Source organism: Sphaerodactylus townsendi, linkage group LG05 (genome assembly GCF_021028975.2).
Source record: "Sphaerodactylus townsendi isolate TG3544 linkage group LG05, MPM_Stown_v2.3, whole genome shotgun sequence".
Lineage (NCBI taxonomy): Eukaryota > Metazoa > Chordata > Lepidosauria > Squamata > Sphaerodactylidae > Sphaerodactylus > Sphaerodactylus townsendi.
This window is the reverse complement of record NC_059429.1, coordinates 58,793,524-58,808,877: the sequence shown is the minus strand read 5'-3', so window position 1 is coordinate 58,808,877 and position 15,354 is coordinate 58,793,524. Positions and strand designations below refer to the sequence as shown.

The 15,354-nt window shown below is 40.8% G+C and overlaps 1 protein-coding gene across 1 annotated transcript in view; it reads left to right on the top strand.

Annotated features, from left to right (window-relative positions):
- Window positions 1–249: 249 nt before the first annotated feature.
- SGIP1 (SH3GL interacting endocytic adaptor 1) overlaps window positions 250–15,354 on the top strand; it is a 173,840-nt gene continuing 158,735 nt past the window's right edge. Inside the window, exon 1 of the mRNA XM_048497854.1 lies at window positions 250–503. Within this exon, the coding sequence (XP_048353811.1) occupies window positions 494–503 (10 nt within the window). The 5' untranslated portion in view covers window positions 250–493. The remainder of the gene's footprint in view (window positions 504–15,354) is intronic.

Below are 15,354 nucleotides of genomic sequence, written 5' to 3'. Positions count from 1 at the left end.
AGAAGGGAAACATAGCACAAACTACAGAAAGGGGAGTGTGTGTGTGTTTGTGTGTGAGAGAGAGGGGGAGTAAGAAATGCAGGGGGAAGAGGTTCCTGTGTTCTCCAGGGGTATTGTGTCAGGAGATGCAAGCAAGCTACCATGTGACGAGATAGAAAGCTGGAGGGATTGGCTGAGATACTGGCAGGCGTGTGAGCTAAGCCAGCTCTCTCCACCCCTCCCTTTCTCTCTCTCTCTCTCTCTCTCTCTCAGCATCCTTCTGTGATCCTGTAGGTGATACAGCTATAGCAGCATCCATGGCCTGTCTTTTGCTTTAGTGCACACTCATTCCTCTCTTCTTTTTTTAATTTCAAAAATTTGCTCTGGCAGCAGTAATAATCATGAATCTGAGAGACTGGTTTTAAGGGCTTACCTTAAGCATCTGGTTACTGGAATCGTAATTTCCTGTATTTTTTCAGACTCCTTGGAAACTGAGGAATGAAATTCTGCCACCATGATGGAAGGTAGGTTGTGTTCTGATTATGCCGTAATGTTTCTCCTGTGGTTTGTTTATAGCAGTACTTAGTAGGGAAATGCTGTTGATGCTTAATACTGTAGAATTCATTCTGAATTCTGAATATAGGATTAAAAATAAAAAGGCCAGCTGTGGTAGTGCAGATAATCAACATACATGTCATCTCCATGATCAGATTCTCCAATTGGTGGATACAGATGAGGATATATACATTATTTTTAATTCGCATAGGTCTGTTTATAATGGAGAGGATGAATAGACAGCCCTTAGTAATCTATAGAAATTTTCTTAGACAGATAAGGAAAGTGACAGAGGTGCATGAACAACATGGAACATTTCTTCATTAAGCAAAATGTTTTAATTATGTATTGCACTCTGGAAAAAAAACCATTTTAATTTTTTCTAGAAAGAGTCCTATGAAACAATTGTTCAGAGCATATTTGCTGTATACTGGGGAATAATTTCATTCATTCTGCAGCACAGAAATTTTTATGCATGCACCTGAAGTATTTGAAGGATCTGAATATACTGAAATGGAAAAACAGCAGATCTGTGCCCCCCCCCCCCCCCGGCCCGTTCTTTTAAAAAAAATCCATCCATGTAATACTTGTGATTTGAGGCCATAACACGGCAATCCTACAGTGCTGTAATTTGCAGCAGTTATGACCATGGAATGTTAAGCTCTGTTAGTTTCTACACATGAACAAAATAGAGCCATCTTCTTATAAAGCAACATAGCCAGCTAAGTGGTTGGACAGTCATCACATTATGTTAAAATATGCACATGTAAACATGTGTGGTCAAAATGCAGAAGATGATTTGGTCTGACAGGTTTTTGGCAAGGCTTTTTTGGAGCAGGGGAGGGAATTCACCATCTAGAATACTAATTTTCATATCACCACTTCTGAACTCTTAAGGGAAAAGGTATATTCTCAGCTACTATGAGAGTAACTTGTTTTTAGTAATAAGATTATATTCTTAATTGTTTGATATCTTCTGTGATGATGGCAGAATGGACAGTGATGTTTAGGGCATTAATACCAGGAGTACTATGGCTGAATTTCTTCTGGCTTTTATGCTAGACAATGGTGCAGAGATGGCTTTTTGAAAACAGTATTTACACTGTTTCAAATACAGCACAAATCTAATGAACAAGCTTGTACAGTGTAGAAAATGAGCATGAAAACAGCATTAATGCTACATATTTGAATAAAGAATTAGGTTTGAATTCAAACCTAAAAAAACTCTACTGTGATCCAAAACAGTTATTTCCAAATCATACATCTCCTTCACTGCAAATAACTTGTTATGAGCTGTCTGCTTATTATGGATGCCTTTCACAGTCTGTTCTTGGCTCATGGCAAATTTCCCAAAGAGTGAAATGCGACTGAATTGCAATTCAACACTTCAAAAAATCAGGATTGGTAGACTTCAAAAGTGAAAACTAGTTACTTAGTTAAAACCCTACAATTTCTTGAAATTAATCAAAACCTCTTTTCTAATAAGATCTGCTGTATAAAGAGCAGAAGGTCCTAAGTAAATTTGTATGATCTGCTCTTTAAGGCCCAACTGAGTTCTAATTATTTTTGCCTAGCTTGCAAGAATATTTCATGCAGTCAAAATGGTTGAATGTGCTAGGTGTCATCTACTGAGTTTTTGTCATTTTAAATGAACTTTGAACATGCTCAATTAACACATAGTTTTGATTTGATTTTTCTTCCCTGTATGTTCACAAATATATTCTGCACAAAAATTCTGCCTAATTTTGACATGTTCTGAGTTTTTGGTTTGTAGTATTAGAAATTTGCAGGTGATACTGAGATTGATAACTTATCAATTATTTTTGCTGTCTACGGGACAACAAATGATAGTAATTTGCCTTGAAATAAAGTATTTTTTGACTGTGAACTTAGTCAACTCCTTACCAAGCTCTTTAGTTGCCACAATGTGTCTCAGAGTTGAACTATATGAGATGTTGGAGACCCTGATTAGATCTTTAAATATTACTGTGGAGGCCTCCTATTTGGATCAGGACCATGGCAGTAGTTGGACACAGGATAGATTTTAACTAGTTTCTAGCACCTCCTCCCTAATGTAAATTGGCGTTTTTGAGGTGCTGTATATGCCCGTAGGGAAAACATTTGGGGAGACTTGTGTTTTCCTTACTGAAGCAAATGGCACCACTAGGGGGCCAATTTACAGTGCAAAGCAGGCAGGATTCATCCCATTCCCCCTTTAGAAGCTATCTACAGAAACATCTAGCCCAAGGGATCCCAAACATGAAAGATAACACAGTTATCTAATTTCCTTAATTTTAACAAGTTAAAGACACGTGTTAGCCACGTTAACAATAATTCCTCCATGTGAGAACCTGTGTCTTAAAGATTAAGTCCAACTGCAGTATCTCAGTGCAATTAAATTACCCCCAAGTTCCCTTTCAAATCTTCTCACTTGGATATAACTTACTTGCTGATGGATAAGAGTTAAATTTTAATGTTTACATATTACAAGTGACTTTTTAAAATCCCATTTGTTTCCTTAATTTGCACTATAAATTATGTTTACATTGTGTACAAAAACAATGTCTTGTTTTTAAAAGTATTTTTTAAAAATGTAACATGCACACAAAGCTCATTGATACATTTTGAAATGAACCTGCCTCCTCCTTCAAGAGGCCATTTTGGGTCACACTTGTTCTCTCCATTAATACAGTGGGGACTGAATACAGCAAATGTTGTAGGGATGCCAACCCCCCCAAATGGGACCTCGGGTTCCTCCACAATTACAGCTCATTGCCAGAATACAGAGATCAGTTCCTCTGGAGAAAATTGATGCTTTGGAGGATTGACTATATGACTTTATACCTTCTGAGGTCCCTGATCTTCCCAGGTTCCATCTCCAAATCACCAGGAGTTACCCAACTTGGATCTGGATCTGTAAAATCAACCTTCCTTCCCCATCCTCCACCAGTGGGCAGGGAGAACCTGGCATCCCTACTTAGTTGAAATTCTGACTTTGTGGAACTCTTACCTGTGTATTGTGGGGTATAAACAATAGAAGGATTTTTTAATTAGTGCAACTAACATTAGATGGGGATGGGGCGGTATAATAAATCGAAATAAATAAATAAATAAATAAATAAATAAATGATTTGTCATAAATGCTTTGAGTTGCACTATGTCTATGTTAGCAAAATATTGCTTTTATTGTTATACCGGTAGTTTTCTGTTAGTGGCTTCATCATCATTCATTTATTACAGTCGTAGACTAGAAATGTAAACCACCAAAATAATAAAAAGGCTTACCAAACAGCATTTCTGATTTACAAAAACACAACAGTTAAAAATTAGAACACTTCATAAAAACAAATTAAAATCCTTTTAAGTTTCTTCTGCATAATAAACTTTTTGGATCCTACAAATTGAGGCATAAAATCTGACAACTTGTACTAGCTTTGGAAAATCCAAAGGCAAGTCAGGATATGAATTTTAATAAACAACTAATCCACCTTCCTCAAACATATCTTGGATAATAACAACATATTTTGTTAAAACTAGAGTGTTTGAAAAGCAAATAGTATAAAGAATATGCCACTGGTTTATACATCTGAGCTCCCTACCCATGGCTTCAGGGTGTATCTATACTTCCATGCTTTAAAAGCTTCTTTTGAGATGGACAGAACAAGCCTATACTGCTGGAAGGTCTTTTGGACAAATCCACATGTCCAACATTTTGTTCAGACTTCAGTGAAAATGCAGTGTGAGTGAGTTAAGAGGAAGGAATTGTGTGACTAAATGGCTGAGAGGATGCAGTGAAGGTTGAAAAATGCAGTCATTTAAATGCTTCTTTTTGAAAGTCTCTCGCTAGTTTGAGGCTCATATGTGCTGATATTCATTTTCTACATGTCATGGAGTATTGTCATTTGGTACAATGGAAGTTGAGCACAAACAATATAAAAATGATTCAACAAAATAAGTCAGTTTATTATGCAGGGCACTTAAAATACCAATTTCAAAATATAGGCCTTGAATGTAGACTTTAGACTGAAAATTATCTGACCAAATATACAACATTTAGTACAAATGAGTATCTCAACATTGATGATATTCTAACAATACTACAGTATACCTGGCTCGGTAAGCATATCTAAGGTGATAGTCCACAGACAAAGCCACAGTATATAAGACCAAAAGCTTTTCAGCCCTATGAACCTTCTTCAGTGGTCACAATCTTATACATTAGCCAGACCAGATGAATTAATGCATGACTTAAATTTATTAGAATTTAGAGACCTTTGTTAGGCATATACAACATAGGGACAAAGAATAGGGGTAAATTCAGTATAGAACAGAGTGAGTGATGATGTGAACAGAAATGAAGGGAATCTAATCTAAAACATGCAGTAGAAATTTGGCTGCAGTTTCAGTTATTTGAGCTTCAGGATTATTGAGCAAAAAAAAACATTTTTGCATTGGTAGAAAGGTCTGAGAACCCGACCAGAGTTAAGGCAGAGAAGTTGGGCCTAAAGCTGTTGTACTTAGGGCAGAAGAGCAAGATGTATTCAAGGGAGTCAATGTAAGAAGGGCAGAAAGAGCAGTGTCGATCATTCCAAGGGATGTTTGAGAACAGGCCTTGAAGTAATGACGATGGAAAAGAATTGCATCTTGCTCTTAAAAATGCCCATCTGAGTCTGTGATTTAGAAGTTGGTCCAGATAATGGGCAACACAGAGTTTCTGGGGAATAATCCCAAAGTACAAGAGTGAGCAGGAACTCTGAGCCTTGCTCAAAAGGTATTGGTATTCCTGCTCAAATAGTTTATTTTTTAACTGATGATAAACCTCCTTGGCAGTGAGCATGAGCAAGGAATTCCATGAAAGGCCCAAGGAGGAAATCTTAGCCTCGATTAATAGCCACCAGTTAGAAGTCTGGAGTTCATGCATCACAAGTTGGACCAGGCTTTGAGAGTCAGAAAGAAAACAAAGGTGCGCCCAAATTTGAAAGTGGTGGCCCACGCCCTGGTTTCCAGAAGATGCTGTCTTGCTTCAAGGAGGAGGACAGCATAAGGGACACAGTGAGGAACTCCAAATACCTTATATAAGAAGACAGACTGCAACCGTTCAGGCTTGAATTTCCATGCATGGGTCCATATAGGAACCCTGTACATTAGATGTTGGATCACTTTCATGTTAAATACTTTTAGGGCCGCCGGAATGAATCTGCCGCCATTGAGGGTAAAAAACTTCAGAACACCAGCAGAAGCACATTTGCTACCCTCCAGGGTCTTGTCTCTATGGTCGTTTCCCCACTTACAAAATAGAGGTCATAAGCTGTGGTTTGCTGCGGGACCTTTTGAGTGCGGGTTCATGGTTCCCACCGCAGCCTCCGCCCCCTTGGTCCAATGAATGTGGCAGCCGTGTAGCAGCTACGCAGTACTCCCCACAATCTGCTCAGGGGCTGTCCTGATTGGCTGCTGCATTGTGCTGGGGTGGGATTTTTTTAATTGTGAAAAGGACGAATCAACGTCTCCAAGCTTTGCCGAGGAATCCACGTAAATTTGAGCAGACACAATATGCCCATGTGCGCTCAAAACAACATCCAGACGTGGATTTTAAGCGTTTAAAATAAAAAAAATTAAAAGCCAGGCTGCGCGCATCCTAATTGGACAGATGGTTTTACGTCACCAGCAGCAGCGGGAAAATCAAAGCCGGAGTCACCCCCAGGGCTTCCCCCCTCCCCTGCGCTCAGCGCGGGGTTTTCAAAAAAATGCTCGACCATCTAGGAGCAGGAATGCAGCTCGCTGAGGAGGAAGGAGAGCGGCAGAATTGGGGTTGCTGCATAGTCGCCGCTGAGGTAGTGGGGAATACAGCAGTCCCCGTGTTATTTGACATGAATAACACGCAGCAAATGGGGAAACGACCTATGTTTAGCCCAGCCAGGCTTATGCTGGAAGACAACCCCTAAATATCTAAAAGATCTGACTTGCTCAATATCTGAGCCCTGAATAGACCAGGATATAGGGCTACAAGTGTTTGAGAAAACCAAGATCTTGGATTTTGTTGGATTGATTGAAAGCCAATTAGAAGCACAGTAGTTGTTATATTTGAGGAATAAATTCTTGAGATTGGTCCTTGAGTGGGACAGCAGAACAAATTAAATTTATTATGGTTGTGTTTACTGATTCCTGAAAACAAAGACTGAAAAAAGAATTTTAAAAAAGACAGTGCTAAAAGAAGTGTACAACAAAGTTTTTGAAAAACTGGCAACGAAGAAATATAAATATTTTTGTGTACATTTTATACTGTGTGGCCAAATGGTGGTATTATAAAAATCATGGATCTTGTGCCATGATTTTCATGCTCACACATAAAAAATGTAAGATTGTAAGCTGCATCTAAAAACCCAAATTATATATAATTGTGATAATATTATGTGCACATATATTTGGGTTGTACTATCAAATTAACCTTAATGAAAGGTTATAATGGATAAATTTTTCCACCAACCTAATCTTGACTGTTAGTTTCCTTGTAATATATAAACATGCATCAACCAGCAATCAGACAAAAGATCAAAAATGATGAACCTAGGCATAATATATAGGTGAACATGATTCAATATACATTAAACAGCCTGAAATATGATCAGTGGAGGAAGGAAAACCTCTCCTCACTGAAGTATTGCCTGTCAGTTTTTCCCTGTGCCTGGAGTTCTTGGAAGTCAACTTTACACAGGGGCCTACATGCTTTGGTCTGATTAATGTCAGTCAGTCCATTTGCTTTATGGGGAATGGATGCAGAAGCATAACTATGAGGAGCAGGGGGCTTGAGCCCCAGGTGCTCCTTGGGGGGACACAGGAAGAGCCCTAATCTGATTGATGTAGCCTGGCTTCACTGCCAACAACAGCAGCTGCCACATCTCCTCTTTCTGTGTTCTGGGCCTGCCAGCATCTTCCTCCTGCCACCAGGAACCTGCCTGCTTCTCTCTCGGGCTTGGAGGCACCCTGTTGGGAGCTAGGCACAAAAGGCGGCAGGCATAGCAGCTAGCCGGAATCTCATCAAGCCTCACTGCTAACAATACCAGTCACCACCTCTCCTGTACCCCAGCCCACTAGCCTCTGCCTCCTGCTGCCCTGGGAGTTGGGAGCAGGGGGGAATGATAGGTAGATCCAAAAGTTGGAGAGGGAGTGGCAGATCCAGACATTTGGGGTATGAGAGGCAGGTCAATCAGAAGTTGGGGGTTGAGAGGCAAATCCAAAAGTTGTAGGGAGGATGATAGATGGATCCAAAAGATGGGGGGAAAGAGACAGATCCAGAGGTTGAGAGGATTTGAGAGGCAGATCCAGAAACATTAAATGGTGATTTAAAAATCTAGCAGTGTATAATACATTGAACTCCCCCTCCTCCACTGTCCAAGTCCCCATTTAATGAAGGTTACTAAATTCTAAAGGTAATCACAGAATCTTATGTGGAATTGGCTGCCGTGTGATGTCTGAAATGGTCCTCATGAATGCACCTTTTTTTCTCTTTCAAGCCATGTTCACAAATTGCTATGAATCCATGTTCAATTTGTAAACAATATACAGTTCATTTTTCTTTATATCTGTGGCCCTTTCTGCACAAGTCACCTAAAACTTCTGCAGAACATTTGAAAAAATATTTTCAGTCCTCCACATTTGTTTCCACTTGCCTCTTCAAAATGTTCCATGGGCACCATGAGGGTTTCTCTCTCTCTCTTTTGGCTATTTGTAGAATCAGTACTTTGAAGACTCAATGCATGGATTCTCTGTTGCTGTGTACAATCTATGGTTTGAAGATTTAACCAATTTTTTAAAACACATAACTGACAAAAACAAAATGATGAGGGGTAAGGGAGTGAGCATAGGATCGCAATAAAATGGCACCTAGGGGGAAGTTTGGGGATGGCACCAGGGACGTAGGTATAGATTTTTTATGGGGGGTTGGGGGTGGGGCCACACCCCACCCACCCCTAGGGTATGGCCACGCCTCCCCAAGCCCCGCCCCCGGCCTAGCGCTCATAAAAGCAGCTCTCCAAGGCTGGGGATGGCAGACTCCCCCGCCCTGCCCTCCCCTGCCCCCCACCAGCTGGGCTCCCAGCCGTCAGCTGGCAGTTCCTTCTGCCCTCCCCTCTGGGCAGAGGCATAGAGGGAAAATGGAGCCCGGTGCAAAATCTGAGTCCCCCCCCCCCCGACAGCCGCTGTGATGCTGGAATCCACCCCCAACCAGCATCACTTTCAATGGTGTTTAAACTAGAGGGCCCAAATTCTCCTTTTAAATCCACCTTAAAGAGAGAATCTGGGGTCCCCAGTTAAACAACATTGAAAGTGATGCTGTTTTGGGGTGGATTATCCTACCATGAAACAGCATCACTTTCAATGTGGCGTAGTGGTTAAAAGCAGGTGCATTCTAATCTGGAGGAACCAGGTTTGATTCCCTGCTCTGCTGCTTGAACTGTGGAGGCTTATCTGGGGAATTCACAGGCCAGCTGGGTGACCTTGAGCTAGTCACAGCTTTTTGGAGCTCTCTCAGCCCCACCCACCACACAGGGTGTTTGTTGTGAAGGGGGAAGGTCAAGGAGATTGCAAGCTCCTTTGAGTACCCTACAGGAGAGAAAGGGGGGATATAAATACCAACTCTTCTTCTAAACTGAGGACGTCATATTCTCCCTTTAAACCCATGCCAAAAGGGGTGGATTTAAAAGAAGAATCTGGGGAAATTTGGGGGGTGCCTGCTGTCAGAGGTGCAATTGTCAAGCTAGCAGCACCAAACTTTTAGGGTATCTTTAGGAGACACTCCTAATGATACCACCCAGGTTTGGTGAAGTTTGTTTCAGGGGGTCCAAAGTTATGGGCCCCCAAAAGTGTAGCCCCATCTCCTATTACCTCCCATTGGAAACAATGGGGGATGGGGGCACCCCATTTGGAAGTCCATAGTTTTGGACCCCCTGGACCAAACTCCCAAAACCTGGGTGGTATCTGTAAGAGACTCTCCTGATGATACCTCCCAGGTTTGGTGAAGTTTGGTTCAGGGTGTCCAAAGTTATGGACCCTCAAAGGTGTAGCCCCCATCTTCTATTAGCTCCCATTGGAAACAATGGAGGATGGGGTCATCCCCTTTGGGAGTCCATAACTTTGGACCCTCTGGACCAAACCTCACCAAACCTGGGTAATATCATCAGGAAATTCCCCCAAACAATCCCTGGAAGTTTGGTGCTGCTAGCCCAAAGAATGCGCCGCCTGCAGGCCAAAAACCGAAAAACAGTAAAAATGTTTTAAAAACCCACAAACGGGTGGGCGGAGCTTCGTACATGAATGGCGGGGTTGAACCCGAGAACCCCCCCTTACCTACATCCTTGGATGGCACAGAGGCATGTAAAATACAGTGGGAAAGATCAAAGTGTTTTAAATATACTTGCACAGCAAGGGAAGATGTTTGAAAATGTTTCACTAAAAAGGCTGAAAATAAAATGTTTCTGGAATGTAAGGTGTGGGGGGAACAATGCGGAACTCCTGAAGGAAACGTTTTGTTTCCTGCCTGAAAACATTTTAAAAGGTTTGTGTGGAAAAGGCCTATGTAGAGTAATTATCTTGTTACTTATATTTAACTAGTGGGCCTGGCCACGCGTTGCTGTGGCAATTGCCCTTCTCATCACAATCCGCAACCCACACAGATGTCCATGCAGGTCCAATGATCCCCAGCATAGCCTTTTGGGGTAGTCAAATGGAATCCCTCTTTCCCTTTTCAATGCACATCGTTATATGGTGCTCTCTTGTTTTTTTTAGTATAAGGTAACCTTTTCCATTCCACAACGGAACTGTCCAGAGTGCGAATCCCACTGTCCTTGAGGCTGGTTGACACGCACAGTCCTGGCTTGGGTAAGGCAGAACTGGAGCAAGCAAGCTATCCCAGTCAGGCAGCAGAGGCAGGGTGATGAGGCACTCAGACCGAGGCCAGCTCCCTGGGTTCTGAAAGGGCCATGTGCAAAAGAAGCTGAGCCAGTAGTGTTGGTTTGCCCCCACCCCGCGGATTTTCTTAGAAGAAAAAGGCAAACTCCAGCTCGCTTTTAGTAAAAGTGTGTATGTGTTTCACTTCCACTCATATAACCTAACAGAATTACCTATTTACTGTTTTCACTGCTCATCTCCGGCCATCTGAGCAAACATCCTAAGGGCATACCAAGCCCTCAGGCCCCAGACTTGCTGCACGAACATTCTAAGGGTGACAGTTAAACGGAGCTAGCTTCATGGCCTGGTGCGCCAGGAAAAAGATGTTTTACCTGGCTCAGGTATGGACTTTCGGTGATTTGAAGGTCTGATTACCTGCCCACAACAGGGAGGAACGTCATGTGAAAATTTGGGGGCAATCCGTCCAGCAGCTTCTGAGGGAGACCATGAGGGACAAACACACGTTTAGATTTTTTTATATATAGATGTATGTACAGCTGAACATGTCACTTAAACTTCAGATTCATCCAAGTTTAATTTGTAAAGTCAGCATATGTTGACTTTATTTTATAAAAGGCATGTACACGCAAGTTGTATGTGCATTCACTGTAACATGTGAACATGGTTTCTCTCTTGTTTGCATGCCTTCTGGGAGGCACTAAGGAGACAGTGGAAGTGGAAGAAAGTCCCCTTGGAATTGAATGTACTTTCTCAGCAAAACCTCTCCATGCATTATGTTTCACTGCACAATTTAAAATATCTGAGGAGAAAGCAAGAAAGCACATGTATAAACTAACTGATATTTTGTGAAACATGAAACAGTATCTTACTTTTGCTGTTCCTTAGCAGGTGAATAAATCCCATAAGAAACTTCTGCATCTATTTGGACTCTGTGCTTTTTATTGCAGTCAATTCACATATTCGCCTGTGCCACGGGCTTAAGGGATGTATGTGTTAACTAGGTTATACTTTCTAGGGTATTTCTGATGTAGTGCAATTCCTAATATTTTCACTGTTCTTCTCCTGTCCCATACGCAGGTATGGGTCTTCTGTCTATTGTCTTTGTCATGGATACTCAGATTAGGTGGTCTGAGGACAGGTGTGTCCATGGTTGAGAAGGGACTGGGCAAGCAGAGGACAGAGATTTGAGGACAGGGAGGCATCTTAAGAAGGATAGTTGACACAGCAGGGCACAACCGGGCAAGTGCTCAAGTAGCTTTACATCTTCCAGTGGTGGAAGATGAGGCCTAAGGTCTGAATGAGGAAATCCAGGTAAAGGGTGCACATGGAGGCATAGTGGGACAAAGAGGGGCTGAAGTCAGTGTTGCTTACTTGTGAATAAATGGGACTTATGCTTACTCATATACAAAATCATGAGGATCCATGAGGATCTGTGTTTTAGCTTGGTTGCTGATTGAGCTAAGGTTTTTGTACTCGCTTACTCATGAGTAAGTGGGGCTCAGGATGCAGGGGGGCCCCCCGGAGGGTTTTTTGCCTCTGGGCGCCATTTGTCCCCAGTATGCCTCTGAAGAGGATCCGTGTTTTCCAGCAGGTTTTTGTGCCACTGCAGTGCCATGGAGTGTGGGATGTGTGACTGCTGTTCAGACATGTGGCCAGAGGCTTCAGCTATGATGGTGATTTTGGGGTGACTTAGTACAAAAATCATGAGGATCCATGAGGATCTGTGTTTTAGCTTGGTTGCTGATTGAGCTAAGGTTTTTGTACTTTTACAGTTATGGTTGATACCATATTGTACTTGTTGACCCTCTTTTCCACTTACAGAGCTAGTTTACTGTTTTTCTTTGAAATAAATATTCAAAAACATTTAACCTACTGATGCCTCAATTAATGTAATTTTATTGGTATCTATTTTTATTTTTGAAATTTACCAGTAGCTGCTGCATTTCCTACCCTCGACTTATACTCGAGTCAATAAGTTTTCCCAGTTTTTTGTGGTAAAATTAGGTGCCTCAACTTATGCTCGGGTCGACTTATACATGTGTATATATAGTACTTTAGATTCCATTTTTGCTGATCATAATAATTTAGAGAACTCAATTGAGATCTCATTTTTGGTAGGATCTTAAACCTGAAATGCCTGTTATTTTCTAGAGAAGATGAACTTTAAATTCCCTACTTGCATTAACTTTGTAGCAGTGTCATAAAAGTTTTGGTTTGTTTGCTAAAATCATGTTTAAGCTAGGGAGTTAAAAAGAGGAACTTTGCTGCACCCTGTTAAAAATGTATTTTCCTTTCACATAATTGGTTTAGCTTTAAATAATTTCATTTCAATTTGTTCTAGTTTATGAAGGAACTAGCGGGTTTTTCTGTATCATTGCACAATAGATCATTCAGTGCTGTTCCTATTAATGATTTTAAAAAGTTCAACTTCAATAAAAATAAGCAGTGATAGCAAAACAATATTAAATGACCATCTAGTATCTTGTTTTGTTTTTGCATATTACATCAATTCTGGCATAGAAGTGAGACTTGTACAGTTTTCCTCCCATATAACATACAGAGTCTATTATCTAGAAGTGTTGCACCGGGGGAGGTGGGGGAGGAACTGGGCATTTCACCCCTCCCAATGCATTTTTTTTAATTTTTCAAGCAGAAATGTTGTGGGAAAACACTGGAAAGAAACATCTTCAAGTAAAATCCCTTAAGATTCCCCAGTGAACTTCCCTGGTTAAGGGTCAGTCTTGGCTTGGCCAAATCCTCGTCCTACTTATACCATTCTGGCTCTCAAAAACTTCTGTACTGGTATACTATTCAGTCCTAATTTTAATCACGTTACCCAAATGAAAAAATGCCAGTTGCATACAGGTGAATCCATGTGGAAAATACTTTGCATTATTTCTTTCTTGATATAGCTTTTGTTGCTGTTGTTGAAGAGGAAAGTAGGTTGGACCAGTGTTGAAGAGGAAAGTAGGTTGAAAGTAGGAGACCCAGTTTTAAATTCCCACTCTACCATGACTGATTGGTGTGAGGTTAAAATTGGGACAGGGAGAACCCTACGCTCCTTGTGTTTTTTAACTGATACGATAGTACAGTTATCTAACAAATGACTGTCAGATATTTGGTGGGGGCACAATTTGAGAGCTTGCTCTGGGAGTCATTTTCTGTAGATAAACTTCTGAATGAATGCACATTTTGGACTAGTGTGCTTTTGAGCAGTTAAACTGCTATACAAATGTGATTAACATACCACCAAATGAAGTATATTGAGGGTTTAGTCTGGGTCTATGTGTATATGGGTGATTCCACACCAGTCAGAAGTGGTTCTGAACTCTTACTGTTTCTACTATTAGGAGTGGTGTCTTGTGGGATGGGGTAAATGATGTGTATTTCAGTGGCACAAGGAGATTTTTAATTGATATTTGGGGAGGCAACAAACTACTGCAGTGGCACAGTCATATATCATCTATCCTCGGTTGAGCAAGAGAAATACCCTGTTCCATACAAGAATTTTGCATGGTTCCCAGTCCTAAAGCAGGTTTGCCCCATGATATTTCCCTCCTCCTGGGGTATTCAAAAATTGCCAAATTGGTGATTCTTTTCCAAACTCCCAGAGTGAGTCCGTTACCATGCGAACACCACAGGAGCAGAACCAGTTTATTTTTTCTGCCCAGCTGCCTGATCCCCCCACCCCTCTGCTCGCTTCCCTGATATGTCCGCCTGACATTCATTCAAGCTTCCACTCAAAAATAACAGTCAATCAGAATGTGGGACACTGGGCTTGCAATGTAAATCAGAAGTCCCGGGCTCATGCGAAAGAAATTGGAGTATTTTCTCCTTGTCTTCACTGCATTCCTTCACAAAACAGGCAGCCATGCAAAGGGAGAAACAGACCCGGATTATAAGAAACCCACTGTAACGAGGTATGATTCTGCCATGTGGAAGCGGCCCTAGAGATGTAAAGTCCCAAGGCACAGATTTATTAAAAAATCATTTTTTTTCTCTTCTGATGATTTCTCAAATTGTTCTCGTGGTAAAATTGGGAAAATTTGGGGAACATTGAACAAATCGTGTGAAAGATTTGTTATTTGAAGTGAGTGAAATGCTTTAAGGCAAAATTTAATTCAGTCAAAATGTGTAGTATGTAAAAAATTGAGGACTTTTCCATTTTTCCATTGGGAAGTTTCAGGGAACAATGATAATTCATATGAAACATATTTTCCTGTTGTATTTGCTAATATTTAGAATTAATTGAATTTGCTTTTTCTTGCTTTAGTACTGGATGTAACTGTAAATTTGCTGCAAAAATCTAAGGAACTTATACTTTTAAATACCATACATATGTTAATTTATACAATTTTATATGCTCACAGTTATAATTTAGCAGAAGAATGAAATGGAAGGAAACTAGAACAAGTGGCTTACTGCAGATATCTGAGTGTTGAAATTTAGAATGGAAATTTAATATTTCTTTAGCTCAAAAAATTGCCAATCTAGATATAAGTGCTCTTTTATGTTTTTTTCTAATCTAAAGGAGGGCAATATGTACCTGCAGCCATTAATGTAAAAGTACTGTAACAAAATCTATACAATGTGGACATTTGGATATATGATTTCTCCAATTATAAACTTCACTCTTAGGATCTTCTTTGAATAGCTGCAGTATCCTCACGTGTTATACAAACAGTACTGAGAATGGAATTTGCTCAGTGCTCACTGGAATCTAGGACATGGCTTTGTGTTTTTAATCTGAGACTGAAGTCTTTTTTTGCTGTATCAAACTCCTAAGGAGGTCTTTTACATCTTCTGAGGCAAGATACTTACAAAAGTACCTTGGTGATGTTAGTGGATAGTGTACATGTGTGTCTTGGTCTTTCCCCTACAATGATGCAAAATATGATATGAAACATTGAAAGAGAT